Source organism: Macadamia integrifolia, chromosome 4, assembly GCF_013358625.1.
Source record: "Macadamia integrifolia cultivar HAES 741 chromosome 4, SCU_Mint_v3, whole genome shotgun sequence".
NCBI lineage: Eukaryota > Viridiplantae > Streptophyta > Magnoliopsida > Proteales > Proteaceae > Macadamia > Macadamia integrifolia.
The window spans coordinates 14,679,599-14,704,869 of record NC_056560.1 but is presented as its reverse complement, the minus strand read 5'-3'; the positions used below and the strand labels follow the sequence as shown (position 1 = coordinate 14,704,869).

The 25,271-nt window shown below is 37.1% G+C and overlaps 4 protein-coding genes across 9 annotated transcripts; 2 read left to right on the top strand and 2 right to left on the bottom strand.

Moving 5' to 3' along the window:
• Nucleotides 1-3,430: 3,430 nt before the first annotated feature.
• On the bottom strand, nucleotides 3,431-13,125 carry LOC122076719 (putative leucine-rich repeat-containing protein DDB_G0290503). 4 transcript variants are annotated; one of them, XM_042642193.1, is made up of 15 exons: nucleotides 13,063-13,125; nucleotides 8,943-9,173; nucleotides 8,817-8,861; nucleotides 8,628-8,726; nucleotides 8,361-8,471; nucleotides 7,173-7,347; nucleotides 6,976-7,032; nucleotides 6,396-6,532; nucleotides 6,221-6,280; nucleotides 6,047-6,124; nucleotides 5,730-5,803; nucleotides 5,221-5,297; nucleotides 4,065-4,144; nucleotides 3,887-3,973; nucleotides 3,431-3,618 (listed from the first exon to the last, which is right to left on the bottom strand). In XM_042642193.1, the coding sequence occupies exons 2-15, from the start codon at nucleotides 9,012-9,014 to the stop codon at nucleotides 3,550-3,552; spliced, it is 1,221 nt and encodes a 406-aa protein (XP_042498127.1). In that variant the 5' UTR covers nucleotides 9,015-9,173; nucleotides 13,063-13,125; the 3' UTR covers nucleotides 3,431-3,549. The 4 variants fall into 4 exon arrangements, with proteins under 4 accessions (XP_042498127.1, XP_042498128.1, XP_042498129.1 ...); XM_042642194.1 differs by having other exon boundaries at nucleotides 3,887-3,970; XM_042642195.1 differs by having other exon boundaries at nucleotides 3,887-3,949.
• On the top strand, nucleotides 10,486-11,645 carry LOC122076721. The gene is made up of 2 exons (XM_042642197.1): nucleotides 10,486-11,179; nucleotides 11,277-11,645. The coding sequence occupies exons 1-2, from the start codon at nucleotides 10,544-10,546 to the stop codon at nucleotides 11,433-11,435; spliced, it is 795 nt and encodes a 264-aa protein (XP_042498131.1). The 5' UTR covers nucleotides 10,486-10,543; the 3' UTR covers nucleotides 11,436-11,645.
• Nucleotides 13,126-13,175: 50 nt separating the features above from the next.
• Nucleotides 13,176-16,299, bottom strand: LOC122076722 (transmembrane protein 258). 2 transcript variants are annotated; one of them, XM_042642199.1, is made up of 5 exons: nucleotides 16,114-16,299; nucleotides 15,151-15,220; nucleotides 14,934-15,040; nucleotides 13,492-13,570; nucleotides 13,176-13,379 (listed from the first exon to the last, which is right to left on the bottom strand). In XM_042642199.1, the coding sequence occupies exons 2-5, from the start codon at nucleotides 15,151-15,153 to the stop codon at nucleotides 13,332-13,334; spliced, it is 237 nt and encodes a 78-aa protein (XP_042498133.1). In that variant the 5' UTR covers nucleotides 15,154-15,220; nucleotides 16,114-16,299; the 3' UTR covers nucleotides 13,176-13,331. The 2 variants fall into 2 exon arrangements, with proteins under 2 accessions (XP_042498133.1, XP_042498132.1); XM_042642198.1 differs by having other exon boundaries at nucleotides 15,151-15,251; nucleotides 16,114-16,297.
• Nucleotides 16,300-20,917: 4,618 nt separating this feature from the next.
• Nucleotides 20,918-24,303, top strand: LOC122075714 (transcription factor BHLH089-like). Of its 2 annotated transcripts, XM_042640853.1 has the most exons (7): nucleotides 20,918-21,189; nucleotides 21,308-21,801; nucleotides 22,288-22,491; nucleotides 22,678-22,743; nucleotides 22,864-22,932; nucleotides 23,037-23,108; nucleotides 23,830-24,303. In XM_042640853.1, exons 2-7 carry the CDS (start codon nucleotides 21,463-21,465, stop codon nucleotides 23,956-23,958), a joined length of 879 nt encoding a protein of 292 aa, XP_042496787.1. In that variant the 5' UTR covers nucleotides 20,918-21,189; nucleotides 21,308-21,462; the 3' UTR covers nucleotides 23,959-24,303. The 2 variants fall into 2 exon arrangements, with proteins under 2 accessions (XP_042496787.1, XP_042496786.1); XM_042640852.1 differs by having other exon boundaries at nucleotides 20,918-21,801.
• The last annotated feature ends 968 nt before the right edge of the window (nucleotides 24,304-25,271 follow it).

Here is a 25,271-nt window from a genome sequence, read left to right as displayed (position 1 = left end):
CTCAAGATTGAATCGTTTATCATAAAAAGTAAATTTTAGTAAACATGTGAATAAACTAGCAAACCGATTGCTAACCGTTTAGAAACCGTATGGAATAAATCGAAATTGAAACCATTTAAAAACTATGAAAACCAAAACCGTTTGCTAAATGGTTGCGGTTTCTGAAACCGCAACCATTTAGTAAATGGTACAATTATGATTTGAGCCAAAATATATATGAACCAAATTGAACCAAACTATTTAAATCAAAATCAAACCAATTAACATCCTTAATGATAACCATCTAGGGTTATGCACCCGTGTGTGTTGGCGCAAGATCCTGTAACAGACAGTAAACACTTACCCTTTTATCTTTTAGCCGAATCTCTCTGGTCACAGGAGAGAAGCCATGCTCGCCTGAGGACTTTCATTTTAATGTTATGGGCCATTCAATTAGTTTTTTGGCGAAGGGTTGATGTGTTAATAACATTTTATGTAAAAGATGTTATTTTAGTGAAAAAAATTTCCCAACCATAAATATAGTGGTTATGCATTTTTGGCATTACGTGAGTTTTCTCTTTGGTGTGTGAGTCGTGTGACCCATTTTTGAGAGGGGAAAGATAATTTAAATTAAATAAATAATGGGAAAATTCCATCCAGAAAGAAACGCCCACCCACCCCTATGGTCATTAGTTGTTAGTTGGAGGAGCTAACATTCTAAACTACAACTCATATATAGTTTGTTTTTTTTTTTTTTTGAAAATAATTCTCACAACCCCATTATGGACTTAAGGGATTCCCTAGCACATTCTTCTTTGAGTTATTTCAGACATTCTCTCCCTTTTATACTATTGATAAATCGGTTCCTCGAACCCTCATTGGTGTAGCATGGGAGTTTTACATTGAAGGTATAACATATGAAAACTTGGTTGCATTGCCCTATGCCTAGATATAAAGAGGGTAAAAATGACGACCCAATTTCTTCAACGTACATAAATCCCACCCTGTTAATGCCCTTGTGCATTCCAGCCCCAATTCTACTGTGGGGGCAGGGAACCAGGTAGCAATCTTCTTCTTTTTTTATAATTATTTTTTTTTAAATAAATAAATAAACTCATGGAATAAGCATTTTCTATTCCTCATGTATAGAGACGTACCCTTTACCTAAATCTTTGTACCAGAACTTCAATTAGTTTCCTAATCCTTACTTTGGGGTGAAAACTTGTGAGATGAGTTTGTGATTCTCTATAACATGCACCTACTCCTAGCCTGCTACCCACTACTTGCAATAGGGGAACCATTAGGCATTAACACTAAAGAGGGGTTTGGATTTGAGTTTGTAACAAGACTACAAGAGATAGATTGGGTTATTTTCTCGCGGCAACTTGCTTTTTCATTTTTCTTTTTTTTCTTCTTTTGAGGCTGGGGAATACTACAAACATTTGGGGTGAACCGGCCCACACCATATAGAAGCCGTCATGGTCTCAATCTGAAGTCTATTCCATAGTGAGACAATGTTGATTCCAATTCATTTAATTTTAGAACTTACGGAGTTGAAGAAGTTGAAGTAATTGCCTTCAAGATCAGGTTCGAAAACCCGGATTAGGGATCCACATCAGGTCTTGTCAATTTTGATCCAGCTGAATCTGTTAGTATTTGGCTGGGATCGGCCATAACCTGACTTAACATGAGAATGATCGCTTTGAATTGATTATAATTGGAATTGACTTTGACCGATTTGATTTTTTAATCCCTGTAATTAATATAATTCTTTATTTCTTACAAAACAGTTAAATTTTGTAAATTTTTTTTTTTTGTGTGAAATTTTAATTTTCAAAGGTCTTAAGATTGTATTCTTATGTCATTATAAATTCTCATTTCTTATTATATCGAAAACACCTCTCCTTACTCCATCCTAACTTCTCAGTAAAGGATCCAATTCTCTTCACCCATGGGAAAGAGAGAATCTACTTATCTATCTTATAAGAAGAGTATTTTAAACCACAAATAATAACAGTGGGAATTAATAATAAAAAAAACAACAACAACAATTTCGGGTCGAATCATTGCATTACATTCCCAGTGATGGAAACTTAATCCATAAATAAAAGGATGAAACCCTACATGTGGCTAATTGGACTCCATAATTTGAGTGGGTTTAGAATCTTTTACATCATACATCCAATAGGAGTAAAACTCCCCTGCTTCAATAAGGCTACACTTAGAATAACTAGTTAGGCTTAAATAACCATTGGACATGGAAAACGTGGGAATTTGCATTTAAGAGTATTGGTTGTGAACTACATCTACACGGTTTGAGTGGTTCCTCAATTTTCAACCCAGAGACCATCGCGTGGTAGGGATCTAAAATTTAAACCCCAAATCATTATAGGGCATTTTAGGGGGAAAAAAAAACAGGAAGCAAGTATCAACTCCTTTTGATTCCTAAAGGTGAATTCCAATTGGTTCAAGAGTAATCAATAGTTTTTTTTTTTTTCTTTTTTTTTTCTTTTGGGTCTAGGCCTCTAGGGCTACAATTAGTGGATACTAATCAAATCGACCCCATGTGGGGTGGAAACTTATTAGCCACAGGTTCTGTCTACAAGTAAGGGGTGTCAATAATACGCCATGTGTTTCATATTTTCAAACTATTCCTATAATCCAACTCCCTTTTGGAACTCATACCAATCAAAATTATTCTGATGGGTGGGTGATATTGGGAAACCACCAGTTAAAAACAAAAGAAAGAAAAAGCGATGCCTTGTAGCTCGTGCAGTTATAGTCACGACTCACGTAGATATTGAAACGCTTACTGCAATGACCTTCGAGAAAAACACAAGGTTTTAAGAATTGATATCGGAACAATCGTACACCGATATCGGAATACTTGACAAATTCTGAATCGGTATCCATCCCATTACAGGCCATCAATGGGTGTTGCAGCAAGTCCATCATGGAAACCTTGATAAAATATCAGATCTCTAGTGTCTGTTCCACAAGTCGAATAACCATAACGCCACATATATGAATAATGGTTCTGATCTTCATTATCACCTATTTGACAAATTTGGGTTAGTTATTTATGAACAATGAACCACCATTTATAGAAGTCCTTCCTAAATGGTCCATCATTTTGGGCCACGTGGACGATGGTGCAGCATGGAAAATTTCTAACTCTTATCAACTGGTGTAGAGAACCAGTCCAAAAGAATAGTCACTCTTGAAGAATTGTAGAAGTTGTTGCTCCTACCTTGGTCAAATTTCCCCTCAGCTTGTATTTCTTTTCCAACTGAGAATTAAGACCTCAACATGCCCATGATTGATCTGGTCCTGATTCAGATCCTTTTGGGAGCTTCCGAACGATAAACTTGATTGCTGTAAGTTTAATTATAGATTCTGAAATATGCTTCCGAAAGTCTCCTAGTACTCAAAATACTGGCGCCACTGGAAATCAAAGGAGAATTTTCTAGCTAGTTTTTACCCAACTCCATTATCCAAAGATGAAAATTCTGATATTAAACAATAGCTTAGCACTGGAGATATGTAATAATGATAACAAACTACAACAACTTAGTGCTGGTTTTCTGATGTTGTTGAGTTCTCCGAATCTATCTGGTGCAACGATGATTCCCAATTAGCCTGCAAGATGAAGCGAAAATATCATTTTAGATTCCATAGTGATACGTAGAAAAAATAATAATAAGTTTCTGCCTTCCACATGATGCTGATTTCATTACATTTGGATTTTAAATTGGAAGATACATCAAAGGAAAAATAACCAAATTACTCTTTAAGTCTGAACCTTACCGAAGAATTATAAATGGAAACAATAACCAAAGGACAGTGGGCCAAAAATGAAGTTTAATTACAATGCATCAGGAAGTACAAAAAGTTGACATCCTAGTACCTTCTTTTCATTTAGTTTCACAACGATAACATTAGCAGTTGATTGAGGATCTGAGCAAGCTGACTGACGTGGAGAACAAGCAAACTTCTGATTAAGCATATAAAAATCCTTGCATTTCATACAATTCACAAAAATCCCATAACAATCTTTACTACCAGATGCATAAAAATCTACTTACCCCTGAAAAACAGGACTGAAAGTTGCAGTTCTCCTGCAAGGGGTTATTTTCTGAGTTGCACTCACGAACCATAGGTGAAGCTGTATGGAGGAGATTAACAATTAGAATCCATCCCGGAGTAAGAAGAAAGAAAAAAGAAAAAAAGGAAAAACCCCGACTTCCTATATAGCTATCAATGAAGCTGAAACAAGAGAACATAATACTGCATATGCTACACATGGACTTACTATTATTTCGTGGTTCTCAGGACAAAAATCTCATTTACATCTTCACTATGTACAAGGTGATAGATCTTGTGGCTTTCTTGATACAAAATCACAATTGGATATGATGTTAGTTGCATTGGACTTAATGGCTCTCTAAGGATGTGGTGCATCAATTAAATGAATACCATGCAAAGGTATGGGGATATATCCTTTTACTAATTAGACAACAATAGGAAATTGAATTTGGAAGGTACCATCACCAATGAAGAGTCTCATTTGATTTGAGGGTCTGCTCAAAACAAAAACTCTATGAAGGAATAAAATTTGGGAAATTTTTATGGTGAATGTGATCTCCGGCAAAACACTTAAAATCTTCAGTGATCCTAGCCGTAATTCCTTGAGCTGATGGATGGAAGCAGAGACTTCTTTATCTGGATTTAAAACCTTGCAGCTCTGGAAATAAATTAAAAGGCTGAGGCATATAAAGTGGGGCCATAACCTAAGCTTGCTATAATGTTAAAGCAAACTGCACGATGCATAGTTATACCAAAGAAACTCTGACAATGCACACCTTCATACAGATGTTGGATCAATAATCAAGAGATTGATTCACAGAAAGAAAAAATAATGGAAGAAAGATGATGATGCAATCCACAACATGAATACCAATAGGAAAGTAAATGATGTAGAACATAACAAACTCTTGTTTTGGGGGTCAATCCATCTATGTGGCCAACAAGGGAACGCTAATGTATAAAACCACTCACAGCAATTCAAAGAGGTCAACTAATGGGTGCAGCTGCTTTAGAAGTATCATTCAGTCATTTGTTTTGTTTATCTTCACATTCACTTTATATGAGTCAGTACTTTGTTGACTGACTTCAACAGAAAACCAACCTATCCTCACAATGGAGTTTCAATATGGAGCAGCAAAAAGCATAAGAATAAACCTGTATTTTCAGCAGCTCTTTGCCCAGGATCCTTATAGGGAGAATCTTCTACAATCTCTTGGAGCATATACCCAGTTCTGGCTTGCAAACACAAATTTAATAAAAAAACATATTATAATGATACCTGTCCATCCCTGTATATACCCTACACAAGGGGTAAGAGTGCGTACATTTCCCCCTCACAGACCCTGCCGTAGTGGGAGCCTTGTGCACTGGGCTTTTCTTTATGTAGATCAACTAATGCATCATATTTTTGGCATTCCAAAGGTAATATATAATAGGTAGACCGGATGATTAAGACAACCTGTTAAACATAATATTCAGCCTGGGAAATCTCCTAACTCGCACCCACAGGCCAGGATGGTACCTGCCATCCTCAAATATTTGTTCTTACATGTATGCATGCATGTGTGTGTGTGTGTGTGTGTGTGTGTGTGTGTGTGAAACTGCATGGAGTTTTCTGTGGGCCTAATGACATGAAATTCAATTAAAATCATGTCTTACCATACCTATTGTTTTCCTTTTTGCCCATTTCTGCACATTCTTCCTTGCCATCAAGAACTGAGGAATAGAACCTTTTATCCTGACCATAACCAATCATGTTTTACACAGAAAAAGCAATGTCCATCACTGTATTTAACATGGTGTGCAGAGAACAAGTATACCAGTATAACCATGCACAGAGGAATTAAACTGGTTCTATGGAAAGCTAAAGGCAATTATTTTTTTCATCGAATAATTCGAGGATAAGCCTTCCCATAAGCACCTTGAATTTAACTATTTTTGTGATAGTAAGGAAACTAAAATTAAATTTCATATCTCTAACCTCAGCGTTCATGTTCATGATACTTTGCTGAATCTTCTGTAAGATAATCTCTGTGCTCTGTGCTTCATAATGCAATGCCTATCCATTCAATATTTTTTTTCAAATATATCACTTAGTTCCCAATTAAATTAAATCATAGAGAAATGAAAGAAAAACAAAATTTTAAAACCAGACCTTTTTCTCTGCCATTAAGTTCTGTATAACGTCTTCCTTCAAGGATAGAGCTTTCTGAAGGTAAGACCAGTCAAGATTAAACAATTGCTAAGGAACAAAACCTAACTGCACTGTGCAATTAGACTCTTTCGGATCAGGATTTGAAATATATCCCCATAAATGGTTGAGCGGATATTTCTTCAATTTGTGACTGGAAGTTGTTACTCAGATTTGCCACCTCAAGCTGTCCTCCTAATTCTGAAATTACTGTATCCTTTCTCCGAAGCTCATCCTGATTAATCCTCAGCTTATTTTCCATGAAGCTAATCTTTTCTGCATGGAATAGAAAAATTGGTACACTAGTTCCAGAATCCAGTGAAGAAAGATTTTAAAAAAAAAAAAAAAAAAAAAAAAAAAAAGAAAGAAAGAAAGAGAGGCAATAAGAGGTTTAGCAAATTTGTTTTCCTTTATATTGATCAAGGAGTTATTAAAATTCTTGTAACGTTTCAACATAGTTGTCACAGAGCTTAGGCAACCCTAGATATTGGAGGATAAAATCAAGGCAACACCGACAAGGTGCCTAGGCGCCTTGGCACCTAGGGCCTAGGTGACGCCTTGACAACTATGGTTTCAAATATTAGCATTCTCAACTATGAAACACAATTACAGGGTTTAATAACATGGGACAAAGAGAAGGAAAGTATCTGGAGGTACCAGGTTGAACACAAAACCGAAATAATACAATTACGACAAATGTAATTAGAATTTGCACATACCAACAAAATCTCTGTGAATTGCTGAAACTTTGTTCAATTTTGTCTTTAATTCACCCACTGGATAAGGTATCAAAGTTAAGGAAGAAAATTATTTTAAAATTTGAGATAAATGAAGAAAATATACATGAAAATGTCATTGCGATTTCCTTAATCTGAAACTGGGGTTTAAAAAAAAAATAGTTCAGCAAAGAACATGCCTACTTCCTCTTTTTCAGCCACAACTTGTTGCACGTTGTCTAATAGTTGCTTGACAGAAGTAGCTTCCTTTTCTATTGATTCAAATAACAACAAGTGAGCAAGAAGCTTATCTGAAAGAACGGCAAGCTTTCTATCTTTTGTTTCAATTGATCGTCTCATTTCACAAGTAGAATCCTGAAAACCAAGAGCAAAATTTCTTAGCAAAGCAACTCCTTTACAATACATGCTTTTGTAGTTTTGTTGGCATAAAATTTGTTGAATTGATGAATCATGTCCACATTCCAACTTGAGGGAGAAACTGGCACAGCATGAGAACTGTCTAGCAGAATGTGAACAGATTGCAGCTCAGCCTAAATCTCAGCAATATAAACAAGCAGCACCATGCCTGAGAAAAATCCCTTCCTAGACGTGCAGGTTACAAATAATTAAACTAGCTTTGAAATTAAAAAAAGGCCGTTAGAATTCAATATTTAATGGAATACGAGTACATGTTAAGATCTTGGCATAAGTCTCCAAGATCCTGTCAAAAATCATAATATGTTTGATGGAAGCAGAAGAGATTGGCCAAGCTTTGGAAAATAAAGAATTTTCCACATGGTTCCCGGAAAGGATTTAAACAAGAAACCGGGCAAAAAACCATAAGGGAAATTCATCATTGATAGCATATATCAGTCCTCTGGAAATTTTGGTATAGATTAAAAATCAGAATTAGATTTGTGAAACTGAAATCTATTTCATATATACAGATTATCATTCTCCGGTCTTTCTCTCCCCAAATAATTAAGATACCTTCAGATATTATATAGAGCAGTCGATCAAAGGCAGTTTAGAATCGCTCAAGAAAAGATGCTGGACTTAGAGCTTTAAAAGGGCTGGACTGTTACAGTCGATTAAGTTAATGGCAGGTTGGGTTGTCCTTCGTGCACCATGTCTTGTCCTAGACTAGTTATGCTGTTCCAATCTATAATGCGTACAGATAGATCAGTTCACTATATTTTGATCAACCTGTTTATTGCCATAGTCTGTATTTAAAATTTATCTGTCAAACTGTTCTATGCCATTTTCTGAATTGCATATGAGTCCAGTCGAATGAGATGAGTAAACTTTAATTAGGGTTTCTCAAAGGTCAAGAAGATACTAATTACTCAGAAATGCCGCACACACAAAAGAAAAGAATCGATATGGACCTCATACAGGCTAATGAAACTCTCCCTAGATTGAAGCAATCCATCAATGGTTCCTTTCAAATCCTTTTGCTTGTTTTCCAGTAAGGCATTGCCTTCCTGAAGATGTTTGACCTGTAAAAAGTGAGCGTGCATTAACAACGATAAACAAGAAGATCGAATTTCATCTGGAGAAGAGGTTAAGCTTACAAATATAAGTAGAAAACTAGTTAGGTCTAACTGTGAGAACCAGAACCGAGCTAATCATGTTCATGATGGAGTTTCACTGACCTTCCTCTCAAGTTTGTGCCGCAATTCCTCAGAAGACACTAACTCTGCCTGTAATGCCTGTAACTTTCTACTGTATTCTTCCTCCGTTTGCTTTTGTTTCTGAATTCAATCGTCAAGCCGTAAAAAGATGAATAAGAGAAAAAATCAAGCCGAACAATTCGCGGCAAGGTGAAGGGATAAGACGAAAACCTGAATCAAACGATTTAGTTGTTCCCTGCTACAATTGTCCCTCTCCTGGAAATTTTCATGGAGAGAGAGATGAGCAAAGAGAATCAGAAACGAAAGTGAATGGAGAGAAGAAGATTAGAGGCTTACTTTGAGCTCTTGGACTTCAGTGATTAGAGAACGAAGCTGAAGCTTGAATTTGGAAAGTCTAAGCAACTCCATTTCCCTCCAAATTCCCCAATAATGCCACAACTTGAGCTTCCACAGTCGCGCGTATGGTTTTAAAACCTGTCCCCAGTGGCCGCACCCGTATTAGCGGTAATGCCATACTAGGTACGTCGCAAAGTGCAAGAGCTGAATCGTAGCTCGTCAAAGAGGTATCTGCGTAGGGACACACCAATGAGCTGCGATGAACATGGTCGCACAAAATTCCTTCACAGAGAGGCAGAGGCAGTGAGTGGTAATGAGCATTCGATGGCTGAGGTGTATGCCAAGACCTTCTCAATCGTTGGATCTTCATTGTCACTCACTTTTAGTCGCATGATCATTTCATTTGAGAAAGAGAGAAAAATGTGATACCATTTCTTACACTCTAAGTAAGCATTTTATGATTAGTGAGGTCTTATTGTTTTATGGAAAAATAGTGTGGAAAAAATTAATGGGTTTCCTCTACAATACGATATAGGTGGCAGGGCACATCCGACTGCTGGAGCACCTTGAGACACACGCCTATGTTGAAGGTTGTGCATAAGTACTCTGGGCCATTGAATGTTTTACCACCCTTGCTGGGTCATAGAGGAGATAGTTCCAAAAAATATATGGATGGAATAATTTGAATTCTTCTATAAACTCCCTAGGATGGTTGTCTCGTTACCTTAGGGTGGTAAATTATTGGACATATGCACTTGTTGGCCGGTGTGACATTCAAATTTTCTCGAAAAATAATCATTTGTTTTTTTCATCCCTGTTTTTCCTTGTTTTGCTACCTGCAGAACACGACACGTGGACAATTTTAAGACCAACGCACCAGATGTAATAATCCTCACCCAAGGTTGACCGTTGGATCTTCTGTTGTCCACGTGTCGTGTTCTATAGGTAGCAAAACAAGGAAAAACAGGGATGAGAAAAACAGAAGATTTTGATCCAATTTTCTCACCCCACCCTTTGACAATCGAGAAAACCAGGAGTTGGGGTTCGGCCGATTCTAATATTATTTGACCGGTCGGATAGCTGGTTCGAAATCATCAAACTCTGCACCACGGTCGACGGATCCTCTGTGATCACTTGAAAGTTCTAGTAACTGGAGAAGAACCACAACCCCAAGACGGTCACGTTCGCTCCAGCACTTCGGTGACCCCATCCCTCTGCACGTTACTTTATTTTAGATCCGTAAAATGGTCTGGTCTGTGATGGACATTTCTAAATCAAATCCAAACCGTTCAATGATTGCGATGGCCCTCCTCGGCCGTCGGCCCTTCGTCGATTATCTTCGCTACCCAAACACAGATCAAGTCAACATTCAAACTTAGAAAGGCAACAAGGGACCCCCTTGCGCAAGTTAGTAAAGAGAGGCACGCAAAGACACAAAAAGTCCCTATCATTTCTGTCCTCTCACGTCAATTTTTTCCTCGCAAAGTCTCACACTATAAATGCGAATGGGGAAACACGAAGGCGCAGTTTAGCAGTTGACGCTTAAACCAGCAACCACTGCAGAGACCCCAAGGCAGGGAGGCATCACCACTGCATCAGCCATGGATACAACCTGCAAAAAGCAACCTAAAACCAAATCCAAAACCACAACACTCAAGAAACCCTTCTTCTTCTTCTCGTCTCCCCAGGCTCAGGATCCCATCGTCCCTTCTTCCACACTCAACAAAATCACCTCGCACTACTCGAAATGGAATCCAAATCAGACCCAACTTCAAAGACCCCGTCCCCCTGCAACCGCAACCGATCCTCCTCCTCCTCGTGTCGACACCCATCTGCAGGCTAAAGCTATGACACTCTCCGCCAATGCCGACTCCTCATCTCTTTCCCTTCTTAAGAACAACCACCGCCACCACCGCTATCATCAGGAACAGAGGCAGCAAGTCGACATGGAAAAGAAACAGAGCAAAACAGAGAAGGGGAAAGAGAGAGATAAGGTAATAGAACCCAGAGAAAGAGATGAGCCGAGGAGGTCTTCAGTCTCTCTCCATAGCTCTAGGAGAAAGTCCTTTAGTGATTCCCAGATGGAGTTGGGTGAGTTCTTCTCCACTGTCGGCGTCAAGGTTGTGGCCGTCGACATGCCACCGTTTATGCAGATCCACGCTGTGACTTGTGCACGGAAAACGTATGATGGCCTTGATAAGTGCTCCTCCAAGATCCTAGCCTCTACTCTCAAGAAGGTTTGTAATCGAACCTCCAAGTTCAGTTTTCTTGGTTGCAGTAAAAATGTGTGATTTGCCTTGAATCAATCATGGGTTTTGGGGTTTGGTGCTACAGGAATTTGATGGAGTATATGGACCAGCGTGGCATTGCATTGTGGGAACCAGTTTTGGGTCCTTTGTGACGCACTCGGTAGGAGGGTTCTTGTATTTTTCAATGAATCATCATAAATTGTATATCCTCTTGTTTAAGACCACAGTGCAGAAAGCAGATTGATTGAAATTGGAAAGCCCGGAAAGGAGTTTGTATATTCTCTACCGTATTTATCTGCATTTAGCTTTTTGGGTTCTGGGCAAGAGAAAGCATCTGGGAATTTATTCTTCCAATTCCATATTTGTAAGCAGGGCCCTTTAAAGATAGATCTTATAGCAGTACTGACTTTTGAATGATTGTTAAAAGGCTCTCAGAAAGAAACCCTGTTGATCAGACTAGAATTCTCGTCTTGGATATTTCATTCCTCTAAACCAATTCTAAAATGGGTCTTAATTTCTGGTGGTTTCCATTACCAAACAAAAAAAATCTGGTGGTTTCGGCGAGCTTGCTGGGTTAACAATTGAGCTCTCACCTTTTGTTTACAGTTCTGTTTCTTATTTTCTCTACATCGAATGCGTCATCTGTTGTAATCAATGATGGCACCAGATTTGCAAAAAATGCAGGATGTGGCTGTGAAACTGCAGATTGCGAGGAAAGAAACTTGAATGGAGCTTGAAAGCCAATGTGCAGAGAGAGAGAGCTGTTGATTATAAAAAAACTTGGGTGTAAATTGGTCCATTTCTGGGCTATCGAACCGGTTTCCTAGGCTGCTTTTGGTAATGTTTCTTATCGACATCAGAATTTTCTGATTGTATTAAAAAAATAATTTTTTTACGTAAAGAGGTGTTTGATAAGCTTATTTCAGCCAAGATAGGGATGAGGGAGAGAGAGGGCATCAAACGGAATTTTTCTTTAGGGAAATGTTTTTCAGTTCAATTTCACCAAGGCAGTGATGAGGAAGACCAGGGATAAGTAGTAGTACACTCTAGTTCTTTAGAGTTTTTAAAAGACATAAAAGGTTTTGATTCTTCTGAGTTTCAAAAAGGCAAAAAGTTTTGACCAGGGACAATTAACGAGGAACGTTTTTTCAAATGAACACACCCTATTTTTCCTTTTTTATTTTTAATTTAATTTATTTTAAAAAAGAAAAAAATAAATCATAAACAGAAAATTAAAAGATTCTATTTTCTTAATCCTGTAAAATGAAAAAACATTAAAAATATTTTTTAGATGACTACCGAATGCAGCCTTAATGATTCCGATCCTAAATCAGAATAAGAACTAAATAGGCGAGCCAGTTTCAGTTCTTAAATCAGTTCCAAGAAAGGGAAAAAAAAAAAAAAAGCCAATAGACCCCTGAGCTTAATGGGTGGCTGCTAGTGCACAGTTTTCTCATTGCATCACTGAGCCCTTGAGTTCAACAGGAGGCTGTTAGTGTATGGTTTTCTCATTGCATCAGATGGATCGAATTTACAAATCTATTTGTCATGAGATTTCAGTACGCATATCTAGGCAAGATGACCATTAGAACTTCGAACAGAATGGAACCGGATCCTCCGTAGGATGTAGCGCTGGGGTCACTTTGGGCTAGGTGTCTGAGGGCTCCAGCCCTTGGATCTACGCTACTCTCAATGATCTCTATTACTAGCTTTTTTTTTATGACATGCTAGGAATCAGAACATTTGAAGCAAGATTTTTCAATCTTTTTCTTATCCAAGGGTGTTGGTAACATGCTATCAGAAAAAAATTAATTTAAAAAGACTGATTTTGCTTCGTTGGGTAAGCTTTAAAGAGATTGAAAATTCAGTACCTCAGGTATTCTTTCTCAGGCGAGTGGCTTGTAGGCCAGCATTTTTGCGTGGAATTAATGTAGAGTTCTAAGTTCAAACTTCATCTCGTTGAGTTGGCTACACTGGATGCCAATGAACAAAATTGGGCGGCCTTTGATTCCATGACACCCAAGGGTTGGTCTCACATTAACAACTAAGCATAACTAATAGAAATAACACCATAAGTATCATTTTGAAATAAAACTGTTCTGAATTTTTTTTTCAACCCCTCTAAAACCGTCTATAGAAGTCAAACATAAACTCCAGAAGCAAGTAGCAGGAACAGTGATCCAAAGCCCTGCCAAAAAAATTATACATTGTTGTAAGAAATGGTCTATATCTTGTCACTGCAAAGGCAAGGAGTATTTATTGGTGCGGCAAAATAAAAGCAATAGATTGTGTTAGCATACCAAGAAAACAGATGCCGCTGCACCAGTAGTAAGCTCCTTTGCTAAACTGCGATATTGTTTGGATGCAGTGGCTGCATAGCTGCAGAATCACATTATCATGAAAATCCTAACAATGAAAGAGGTATACATATATATATATATATATATATATGGAAGGGTGAGACTTGAGAGAGAGAGAGAGAATAACTACATTTCAATGACCTCCAGTACATATTTCTTCCAACAATGGTATCACATCCTTTCAATATCCATAGATCTTTCAAAGTTAAACCATTTGAAAACTAACAAAAATGTTCACAATATTTTTGAAAGAAATAAGCATGGAATTTAACAAGTTGGTAATCAGGGGAAAACTAGATTTTAAGTGTTATTATGTTAGCCAACAAAAGGTTCCAAACATCAGGTATGGAACAAGAATTATTTCTATCGTAATTTGAAGCTTAACAGTTAACAGCTATAATTCCAGCAGGGAATTCATAATTACAAGTTCAATCCTCAGCACATGATTCAATGAAAATTCGATTCAAAGGAAACTCCTAGATATTCAAAAGTTACCGGTCAAAGTGACCATTAATTCCAAACTCAAGGTATCTGAGAAAACAAAGTGGGATTAAAACATAGTGCACATACATCTATACACCGCAAAAAGCATCAAGAGCTACATTTCTTCTAGAAACAAGTTTTAATGAAGATATGAATGAAATGCATATGTTCAAAGAAAATATGGCACATGACGGTTCTCTATTTGATGAGGAGCATAGCAATGAAATTTAAAAATATACCATCAACTCAAAAAATTAGTACCATATCTTCTATATATGCATAGGGATACCTCTCTTATATGCAATGACCAAGTATTAGATATTCAAAACAGAACCAGAGTTGACGAGAGGCACATGAGAATGACAGAAGGAAGAATTTGTGTGATAGACATATCAACTGCATGTGATTTTTTTGGAGGATAAAAAAAGAGAAAATGCAATGAAGTTCCAACAAAATGGGGGAAGACTTGATATTGGGTCTATAGTAAAAACAGTTTTTCCAACAAAAGTGACCATAAATTTATCCAAAACAAAAATGATGACTAGAAAATCAAAATCTAAATGCAAGTTTTTAAGGTTTATCCAAAATTTCATTTGGTGATCTAAAAACATTGGCCGTATATAAATCGCCAAATATATAAATGAGATTTTTCTAGGGTGAAAGCACCATGAATCAATCATGCCCTAATAATACTTGGAGCTTCTCCCAGAATTGTCTATAATTCAGATTAAACAAATATGTATTCCAAATAATACAAAATCATGAACAACTTGACTCGAATTCAAACATATAAAAATATGCAACAAATTTAAATAAGAATTTAAATGCAATGCGTAGATCTAGGTTATATCATTATATTTCAGAGAGAGATAAACCGTGTGTTGGATTGGATTGCTCACATGAAGAATGAAGCGGTGATTACTAAGCCAATCGCGAGCATGAAAACGGCTAAGGTTGGATACAACGCTTCTGGTACAGGACTCGTGATAGGTTTTGCTTCCTGAGCCTTATTCCAGATAAAAACAGAGAAATATATCAAAAAATAAGAATGACGAACAGAACGGCTTTACCGACCCAATGGCCTAGATTCATATCTGTTACTTCTCAGATTCTCACCATCCCTGATGAATGAGGAGAAGATGACTGGTATTGATGCTCGCACCTGCACTTGGGTCGCTGTTTTCCACTGTCACAGTGTGAAAATTAGTACCTAACAACTTCACAAACACAGTCACAACCATAGTTAGTTAAAATGGGAAGGTAAAAAAAAACTTTGTTCAGTATGGTACGTTTAAAAATTGAACAGGACAGCAAAAAAAAATCCGAATGGTATGCGTTTTAGACGTTTAGATTTTTCAATTAAAGGGCCATAATACGGCAATATAAACCCTTAAATTAAGTAATTGTTATCCAAATTGTGTATCCAAAGTTCAAAGCAACTATATTAGTACGCATCCCTTCCAAATTCCGCATATTTGTTCTTTGTAATTGTAATAACTAAGATCTGAAATTTTAGGCCTTATATAATCGATGTTCAACCACTGGAAGTTTCTTTGAGAACATTAAGCAGTTGCTGGAATGAAGTTTGAACTCCGAATTCTTGTCGCATCAGCTATTCCTCTGAAACACCCCCCCCCCAAAATAAAGGACCATTTAGCGGCATGACCCTCCGCTAGTCCAAGTTTTCTGTTCGTTTTCCCACCTCAGAATCATCGAGTATGAAGATCATGGTGGACTTTTTCAATGGCGAACTTTGATCAGTCATGTTCCAAGGATTAGGGCACATAAGGTTTTTGTTGAGTTAAGCTTCACTAAACCCACATATAACAGCCATTGTGAAGTTTAATGCTTTCAATTAGTCCAGTTTCAGAAACCCTAAGTAAATCGATTCACAAATTACACCATAATTGCAATTAAAATCGCCAAAATTTATAGAATCCGGATTTTCTCATACGAAAAGGAATTATAATCACAATTATCCGATGTCTTTCAGAAACTTCCATCTGAGGAAACGAAAACGGAAAGCAGAGAGAGAGAGAGAGAGAGAGAGAGAGAGAGAGAGAGAGAGAGGGACTTTACCTCCTCCGGCTTTATCGAAATGTCGTCAGAATGGAAGGGGAGAAGGTGACCACTGACTTGGCGTTCAGGATCTGGGGATTCAGGCCTTGAAGTCGAAGAATAGAAGTCGAGCAGTTGGTCGACGGATCTGGCTCTCTGCTTCTGCTCTCTCGAAGATGGAGAAAAGTAGTAGAAGAAGAAGAAGAAGACTGAAGAGTGTAAAAAGTCGTCCGATAAAAAGGGGGGCAAGAATGTAATTTCAATATACGTCTTTTATTTAAAAAAACGCATTTGCGTTTAATACGCCGAAGCCAACCATATGCGTGTTTTTACCGTTTGTTTGAGAGGAATTTGGAACGCCAAAAAAAACAGAACTCTCGGTATTGGCCAAGACCTATCTCATATCGATCCACGATACACTAAGTATAAGGGTAAAATAGTTAAAATTTTATTTTATTTTTTAGATGTGAAATCATGTATCGATTGAGACCATTAATGGCAAGGATACGCAATCTTAACACTCCGCATTTACGTATATAACCACTAGGCTTAAGTGTTTTTGACGATGGCCCCATACCATCACCAAAAAGATAAAGATGGGAGAGTCCTTACATGGCTACATGGGTTCTTCAATACTTGATGCATGCAACAAGTCCCATGTCAACAAAGATGCCCATGTAAGTATAATGGCCTAACAGATCAAGAAACCATCAATGTCTTTCCAGCAAAACGCTTAAGCCTTTGTACAATTGGTTTTTAGAAGCCGAGATTGATAAGTCTAATCGCCATCACCTCATCACCATCACACCTTAATCTCTCTGAGATACCAAAAAGATACTGTTGAGAGTCCTTACATGGGCTACATAGGCAATTGAATACCATGTCCAAAAAAAATCCATATGAGTATAATAGTCCTTACGTGGGCTACATAGGCAATTGAATACCATGTCCAAAAAAATCCATATGAGTATAATGGCCTAATGAATCAAGAAAACCCTCAATATCTTTCCAGCAAATTTTTTTTTTATAACCAAGGAGTAAGGAAGGATACTAATCCTGCGAGCCCATGCTGACCCACAACCACATAAACCGGGATCATTTCCGGTATATCTCTCCAGCAAATTAAAACAATTAAACCTTAGAAAACTTTGACAATGCTGTGGCTTGACTACACAAGTCCATGAGTTCAATATGGTGGTGCATGTGCTTCATTAATATCTTGTGCCTCAAATCTTATTCAAATCACCTCACGGGGCCTTTTGATAGGCAAGGTTTTAGGAGATGCCCCAAAGTCCAAACAAAAGAATGCAACTAAATTGAAAGAGATGAACTACAGTGAATTTTAGGAATAAACAGAATTGATTACTGAAGTAGTTACATATTTAATGCATTGCACTAAATTCTTTAGTTCATTACCATTCTCATCTATCTTAATGAACACTGACAAATCGATCTAGACTATACAGATTCTGAGATTAAGCATCAGAGGCTCTGTATGCACTGTTTAAGGTTGGGGATATGATTGTGAAACTACCTTGTGGTCTCTTCTACCGCATATGCATTTTGGGATGAAATCCAATTTTATGTCCCAATTCATCAATGGAACGTTAACCTTACCAATGAGTTCTGTGTTAGGCAAGCGGGTCTTCGGCGAAATCGACTTCAATATTGTGAAGGCCAAAACTCCAAACAAGAGAGGATTTAGTAAACATAAATAGAGGACTTTGGTATGATTTATGACACCTATATTTCTTGTTGAAATAAATCAATATAACAATAAATTCATAAATAAGATTAAAGGCAAAACTCCAAACAAGAGAGAATTTAGTAAACATAAATAGAGGACTTTGGTATGATTTATGACACCTATATTTCTCGTTAAAATAAATCAATATAAGAATAAATTCATAAATAAGTTGAAAGGTGTCTATCATTTATCACCATAGGTTAACTTTCCAACATTATAACTACTTATAAATCAATGTCATTGTCCACCGGTACCATACGCAAGATTGCCTCAAAAGTCATAAACATAGAATGGTGGAAGTGGACTACTCTGTCTATGGAGTTATCTAACTACTAAGGCACATGGAATTAACATATAAGGCATTGCCAACCTAAGCCTTTCTTGTGACTTGCATATGCCTTTAGCAAAATTAGAACTTCCTTAAAACCTGTTATTTCTTGAGTGCTTTCTCCTATCTTCTTTGACAAAGAGGTCTTTCGAATTTGCGTGATAAACCCAAATTAACTTTCCATTCTTTTTATCTCTTCCTCTCTCAATGAATCTTTACTAGGTGGCCAAGGCACTAAGATCTTTTTTAAGCATTCTAAGAACAAGGACAAAAGACTTTATTTTTATTTTTATGTCTATTCCCTAGTATAGAGAACTTTTCATGTATCCTACCTTATTACTTGCTCATTACTTGGCATGGAAGGAAATATGGTGAGAAGTGGGACAAGTAAGTTTAGATTATCTTACCAAACTTCGCCGATATTTTGATGGTTTTGCTCTGTGACTTGGACCTAACCTTAAGAGCGTCAACATGATATGAACTTGTTGGATATATGTGTCCATCAAACCATATTTAAGTATATTAAAAATTTTTAATTTGTACTATTATTTTATGTGCAATTATCCTTAGATTATACCTTAAAGTGTCTACAACTAAATATAGTATTGAACATACTCTTTATAAGGTTTCTATATTGCATATTTTCAAACAATTACTCTAAAATATAAATGCGAGTATTCAAATTGTATGCATATTAGACATGCTTACTGCGAGAGTCTTGTATGCATCAATTGTTTATGCAACATGGCTCTCTAGTAATTATTTTTGTCTCCATGCTTGAGAGGTCGTCCCTGCCATAGTAGTGCGTCTTAGTGTGCCAACAGTTGATGTCTACATTGATTATATATTGGTAAGCCAAATTCACGATGTGTATCTATGAGTGGAGGAGGTACTTAAAATGTAAGACAAATTCACGATGTGTATTTATGAGTGGAGGATGTACTTAGCATGTAATCCACTTATTGATGAAGGAGAATATCCTGAGAGTAGTTACTAACAATAATTGGATGAAGTTCCAAGCTTGGTGACTCTTTTGTAAATTGTTTACAAATGCATATAAATACTATTTTATTATTATATAGATATATTTCAAAAATATGTTAAGCGCTTGTGTCCAATCAATGGTTGAAAATCTTAATATGGTTGTTATGACCTATTAAAGTTCTCGATGGTTGCATTTTTCATACTCAAAAATATGTTATGTGATGTTAAAGTTGAAAGACTTGAATATAATGAATTTTTTCACTAGGAGGTTTACATGTTATTACCTATTATTATTGCTATTAATCAACATTATTTACTAGGGAAATATGTTTGTAGATGAGTTAGACTCACCTAATGCAACCTTGGTGGGAATCTCTTTAGGGTCACACCACTTTTTTGGCACACGTTGCTTGGTGGAGAATGAAAATGTTTTCTATAAGTATGTAGCTAGTAAAGGGCATATTTTGCAATTTACACACTGTCAACGATTTTAAGATTTTCAAAGCCTTCCATAATTCCTCTCTCTCCCTCTTTCACACACACCCACCCCTCTAGCTCTTCTCACTCCTCTCTCGTTCGGAATTTTACTTTTATGCCAGTAGAGTTTTTTTTTTTCTTCTTCTTCTTTTAAACCATAATTTTATCTTGGACATGAGTTAGCCCCTAGAATCATATTAAAGATGAATTTGATGACAAAAAATACAAGGGGGACATAACCTTTCTTGCTCCAATCCAGGTGAAACAATTCACTTTTATCACTCCTACAGCCCATAAGAAAATGCATATAGAAGAAAGATTACAGTCTAAAGACTTATACCAGTCAACTTAATAATAATAAATTCTACCAAAAAATTCAAAGTTAATATTAATAAAAACTGTGATGCTCTGGCTATTGAAGATAGAAACAAATCGCCCAACCTAACCCTGACACATTATCTCAGGGGTGATGCAAAATGCCTTTTGAAAAGGAAGCCTTCAATGTAAGAGCAATGTATGATTAATTTGATATTAATGGAGGGATCTAACAGTTTTAGCTCCTGCCTACCATTTTATCATTTTCGTATCAGAGAACTTACCATTCATTGAATCTACTAGTTAAATGATCTTATGCCATTCACTTATTATTATTATTTTTTTCTTGCAACCCAATGCCCTTGTTAAGGTGGATCGACTCATTTTCTGGTCATTGATCGTTCAAGTTTTATCCATAGCTATTTGAGCAATTGATATATGTCCAAACGTTGATCCAATAACTATACTTTTATCAATCAGAATAGAGACATCATGCTGTGAACCATTTGATTAGTGTTTGAACATATATCGATCATCCAAATAACTAGCGCTCAGGAGAGGATCTCGATCCTATTAAGATTGCCTCAAATTACGTCATAGACCCAAGATTTAGTTCACGATATCCGCATTAGTATCAACTAGTATCAATCGTTGCCAATACGGATCGATTGTATTGCGTTTGATCGGAAGATTTTACCCCCCAAATTCCGATACTTTCTTTCTATCGGGCGAATGGGAAATAGTGTTTTTTTTTTGTTAGAAAAAATAGGTTTTTTACTGGAGGTGGGGGGGCTAAAGTTGGTTGGTTCACCCGATATAAGCCACCCGAAATGAGAAAGCCAAACTGAAACGTTCCTCGGTTCTCTCGCTGCAGGTTCTGTTGGCTACTCCGTAGTCCGTAGTCCGTAGAGCTCTGTACGCTGTACTTGTGGGTCGTGTGACCCCATCTTGAAACAGCTGCAACGCTGGACCCTCCGAGAATACCTCACTTCACTCACTTCTTTTCAACTCCCGAGGTCTCCTTGTCTCTCTCTTTCACCTCCTCTCTCTCACTCTCTCAGTGCGAGTAGTGGTGCGGAAAGAGCGCATTGCGCACCACTCTCCACCGAAGAGAGGAAGCAATCACAGTCACCATACATCTTTGAGCTTCTGCTTCTGATGCTGGTGCCTTACAAACTGTCTCTCTCACTATATCTATATTATGTTCGTAGTCTTTAGTTTTCATCTCGTTTCAATTTCACTGAAGGTCCCTTTCGCTCTCTTATCTGTCCTTTTCATTGATTTTTAGGAGCTCCCTTTCTGTTGCATTTACGCTTTTAAATGGCACTACTGTTGAATGAAAGTTTGTCGAACTTCAAATGCAGATTTTGCAGTCAGAGCTGTTGAGCTCATCAAGGGTTTTTGGTTGTTGCGCAGCTTTTATTGTTTTAATTCTGACTTAAAAGAGACGAATGTGAGCTTAAGGTTGGATGAGAAATTCGGAAGGCTTTGTGCTATTTTTTGGATTTTGTGTCTGGAGATGGATCCTCCTCTGATGAATGATGGTTCCTTTCGCTCTGTTAACGCCTCATCTTATACTTTAACTGAGATTTGGCCGTTTCCCCTCAACGGAAGTGGCGCTGCTGGTGTTGCTGAACCTGGTAGTGTTTTGGGATTGAGGAGGCATCATTTTGGGCAGAACTTGGCTGGATTTGGGGAGACTACAGGAAGTGGGACTATCAATCGGGATTTGTCAATCGATGAGTCAACGGTTACGGAGCAAAGTGGGAGCCGTGGCGGAGCTGGAAGGAAGCGTAGAGATGCCGTTTCGGAAGATGAGTCGTCTAAGCTCGTTTCTACTAGCAGTGGCAATGACATGGTATTCACTTGGTTTTTCTATTCGTCTTTTTTGATCTCTAGCTGAACCCTCTCTTTATGTTGATCTCTTTACAAGTTTGTTACTCTTGACTTGGATTTTGTTATCCTCAGCTATATTTGAGATTTTTTTTTAGCTTTGAAATGGTTGTGTGTTAAAATTACCATAAGCTGTTCAATGTTTCTGGACAGGATGATGATTCCTGCAATGTTAATGAATTGGATTGAAATAAATTATTCTTGATCTGAAAAGAATTTTTTAAGCTCTTGCTTTTGTTAGTCCTTTGTGAAATTTCAATGCATCTGAACTGATTCTATCTGGTTCTGTCAATTTGTGAAAATTGGATTTGTGGAGAATTTAAGTGTATGACATTGGATAAAGAGTTTATCAGCGGGTGGCTTTGTCTTTAAGTAGTTTGTGGATACACAGAATTCATCTGAGTTACGGTTCTTAGCAAAGTGGTCCTGATATGGTTTCCAATTTTGGCAGAATGATTCTGATGGTAAACGTCAAAAGGTCTCGGGATCTGGAGATGAGAATGGCGACTCAAAAGTTGACATGGAAGCAAATTCAGGATCTGGTAATAAGCAAGCTGAACAAAGCAAGCAACCTACTGAGGGAGCTAAGCAAGATTACATCCATGTTCGAGCAAGAAGGGGTCAAGCTACTGATAGCCACAGCCTGGCAGAGAGAGTAATCCACTTCTCAGTTCTCTCCTCTTAACTCTTGTTTCTGGAGCTTTGAATTAAGACACATAAAATTTGGCACATCAATTGTTTCTACTCAAATATGAACTGTCTGGGGCATAGATAAAAAAAACAGTTTATCATATCCACAAAATGCAAGCAAGAATGTTAACTGGATTGATTTGTCTGACAGGCTAGAAGAGAAAAGATTAGCGAGAGGATGAAGATTCTTCAAGACCTGGTCCCTGGTTGTAACAAGGTTTAGTACTGTTTTGCAAGTACTTTTGTTGTTAATCCTGCTCTTTGACTTGTGGGAGTCAAGTTCTATAAGTAAGCCAATCCAATATCTGTTACTAAGGTGTTTGGTTTCTGTGAGCAGGTTATTGGGAAAGCACTTGTCCTTGATGAGATCATTAATTACATTCAATCACTGCAGCGTCAGGTTGAGGTACACATAATTCCTATATGTTATGTGATAATCTTTTCTTGTTATAGTTATTCTTTCCCCTGTTGGAGCAGACATTATTTCTAACAATTCATTGGATGTTGTAGTTCTTGTCCATGAAGCTTGAAGCTGTTAATTCAAGAATAAGCCCCAGCGTTGAAGGATTTCCGCCAAAAGATGTAAGTCGGCATTGAAGGATTTTCCTTTTTAGTTCCTTGTGATTGTGCTTTTTTTTTTGGGGGGGGGGTGGTGGGGGTGGTGATTCAAAAGCATATGGTAGACTGAACATCCTCGAATGGATAAAAACCTAGTCCATAATCCTAAGATCCTCAAAGGCTTTCATATCTTCTTCTATTCTAGAATTCACTAAGAATTTGGATATCCAAACATCTAAGTAATAAATTTTTTCCTTCTAGTCAATTCGGGGGAAAGAACCCTCCCTCTAGGGCTTGTTTATTTCTCTTCCTTCTACTTTATACTTTCAATATGGTTGTATAGCATTTCTTGAGTGAATTCTATGGTATTTGAAGATTATTATTTTTATATTTTTGTCCAATAATTTTACCCATATTAATCTAATTATTAGTCTATGATCTCCTTGCTTCATCTGGTTCCTTGGACAACCACTTTGACAGTAGTTTGTGAATAGCCTTTATATATATATATATATATATTCCTCCTGAAACAATATAGCTGGATTTTCTTCAGCATTAGATTGTTGTCGGATTGATTTATTTATTGAATTAGTAATTGAAGTATGGAAGAAAAAAAAGTTACAGAAATTGAGTTAAAAAAGGTGGTCAGAGGAGGAGGTGATTGGTTGGACTTTGTATATCTTTAATTTTATAAATTTTTTATCTATCCACTTAAGTATTTAACAAGTTTAATTTTATGGTTCAGTTCGGTGAACAGACATTTGATACCACTGGAATGGCTTTCAATTCACAAGCAACAAGAGAATATGGCCAAGGATCAGCACAGGAGTGGTTGCATATGCAGGTTGGTAGTGGATTTGAAAGAGCAACATAGTTCTAGGAAGTCCTCGTCAATTGGCAATAAGGACATCAAACAATCTGTTTCCTTGTTCAATGGCTGTCAACAAATATATGTCCATGTCTTAAATCGTCGAAGGACCTTATAATTGTTTTCAAAATCTGGTGTGGAGCTGTTTCTTTGTTTATACAAGTGTGTGCTTAAATAGAAAATTAGAGCAGCTTCATTTCTGTGGGTTAGAAAATCCATTCTTTTAGCTTCATAAATCATCTGACATGATTTCCTGTTCTCTGTTGTATCAGTAACCTAAAACAAACATTATCGTATGAATTGTTCCTGAACTCTATCTATGACCCAACTAAAGAAAGATTTTTCATAGTTTATAATGTCTTCTTGATCTTGTCTTTGAATGTTTTGCATTTTGGAAGTTCACGCTCAAAATATTGTTCCTTGTTTGGTTTGGCCTTTTCATTCCTATTATTATACTTCCTTGGATGAGTTTGAGAAAAATACTAATGCAATTGTACTCAACTAACTAAGCCTTTTCTTTTTTTTTTTTTGTAAAAATTAATGTACATGTATGTAAAAAGGGAAAATTTTACATGAAAGGGGAAAACATGGCACTACCATTGCTTTCTTGTGGCTTTTGAGGGTGCCGATTCTATGAGACTAGTTAGCATGTGACTGCTTTCTTCTAGTGCAAAAATATTTTTACAGACCTAGCTGCACATCTCTCTGTCCAGCCATATTGCAGGTCTTTCTCTCTCCTATCGGGTTGGGTTTTTGGTTGGTTTTGCTCCTGTATGGGTATTGTATCCTTGGGGGTTTATTTGATGATCTTATTTCTTTGTTTTCTGTTCCTATTTGTCTTGTTTGGGGTTATAAACTACTGGGGTAGTTTTTTGTAATCTACTCCTGCATTAATAGGTTTCCAAGGGGCTAGAGCCCTACACACAAAGTGGATGGATGGAATTATCTTTTGTCTTCAATGTTCTATGAGATTCAGTGCCCCTTTTCAGTGAAATGCAGTAAACCACTTGGTGGGATGCCAAGGTAGGTTGGTGGGATTTCAGTCCAGTTCCTGGTGAGAAGCTTGGTCCATATATTATGCTACCTATTCTTCTGTTCCTTGCTGTCAGTTTCAATTCTATTTGTTAGCTCTAAAGTCTGATTTCATAAATTATTTTAAAAATCCTTTCCCATCACATTTTAGTTTCCTACTTCAACTTGGATTTCTCAAATTCTCTTGATTCAAAAATGATCTCTGAATTCTGATTTCAGCTTTCTGTTATACTATTAGTTCTGAATCTTGTGATGGCTTCAAAATCTGAATTTCCAAATAATAGTAG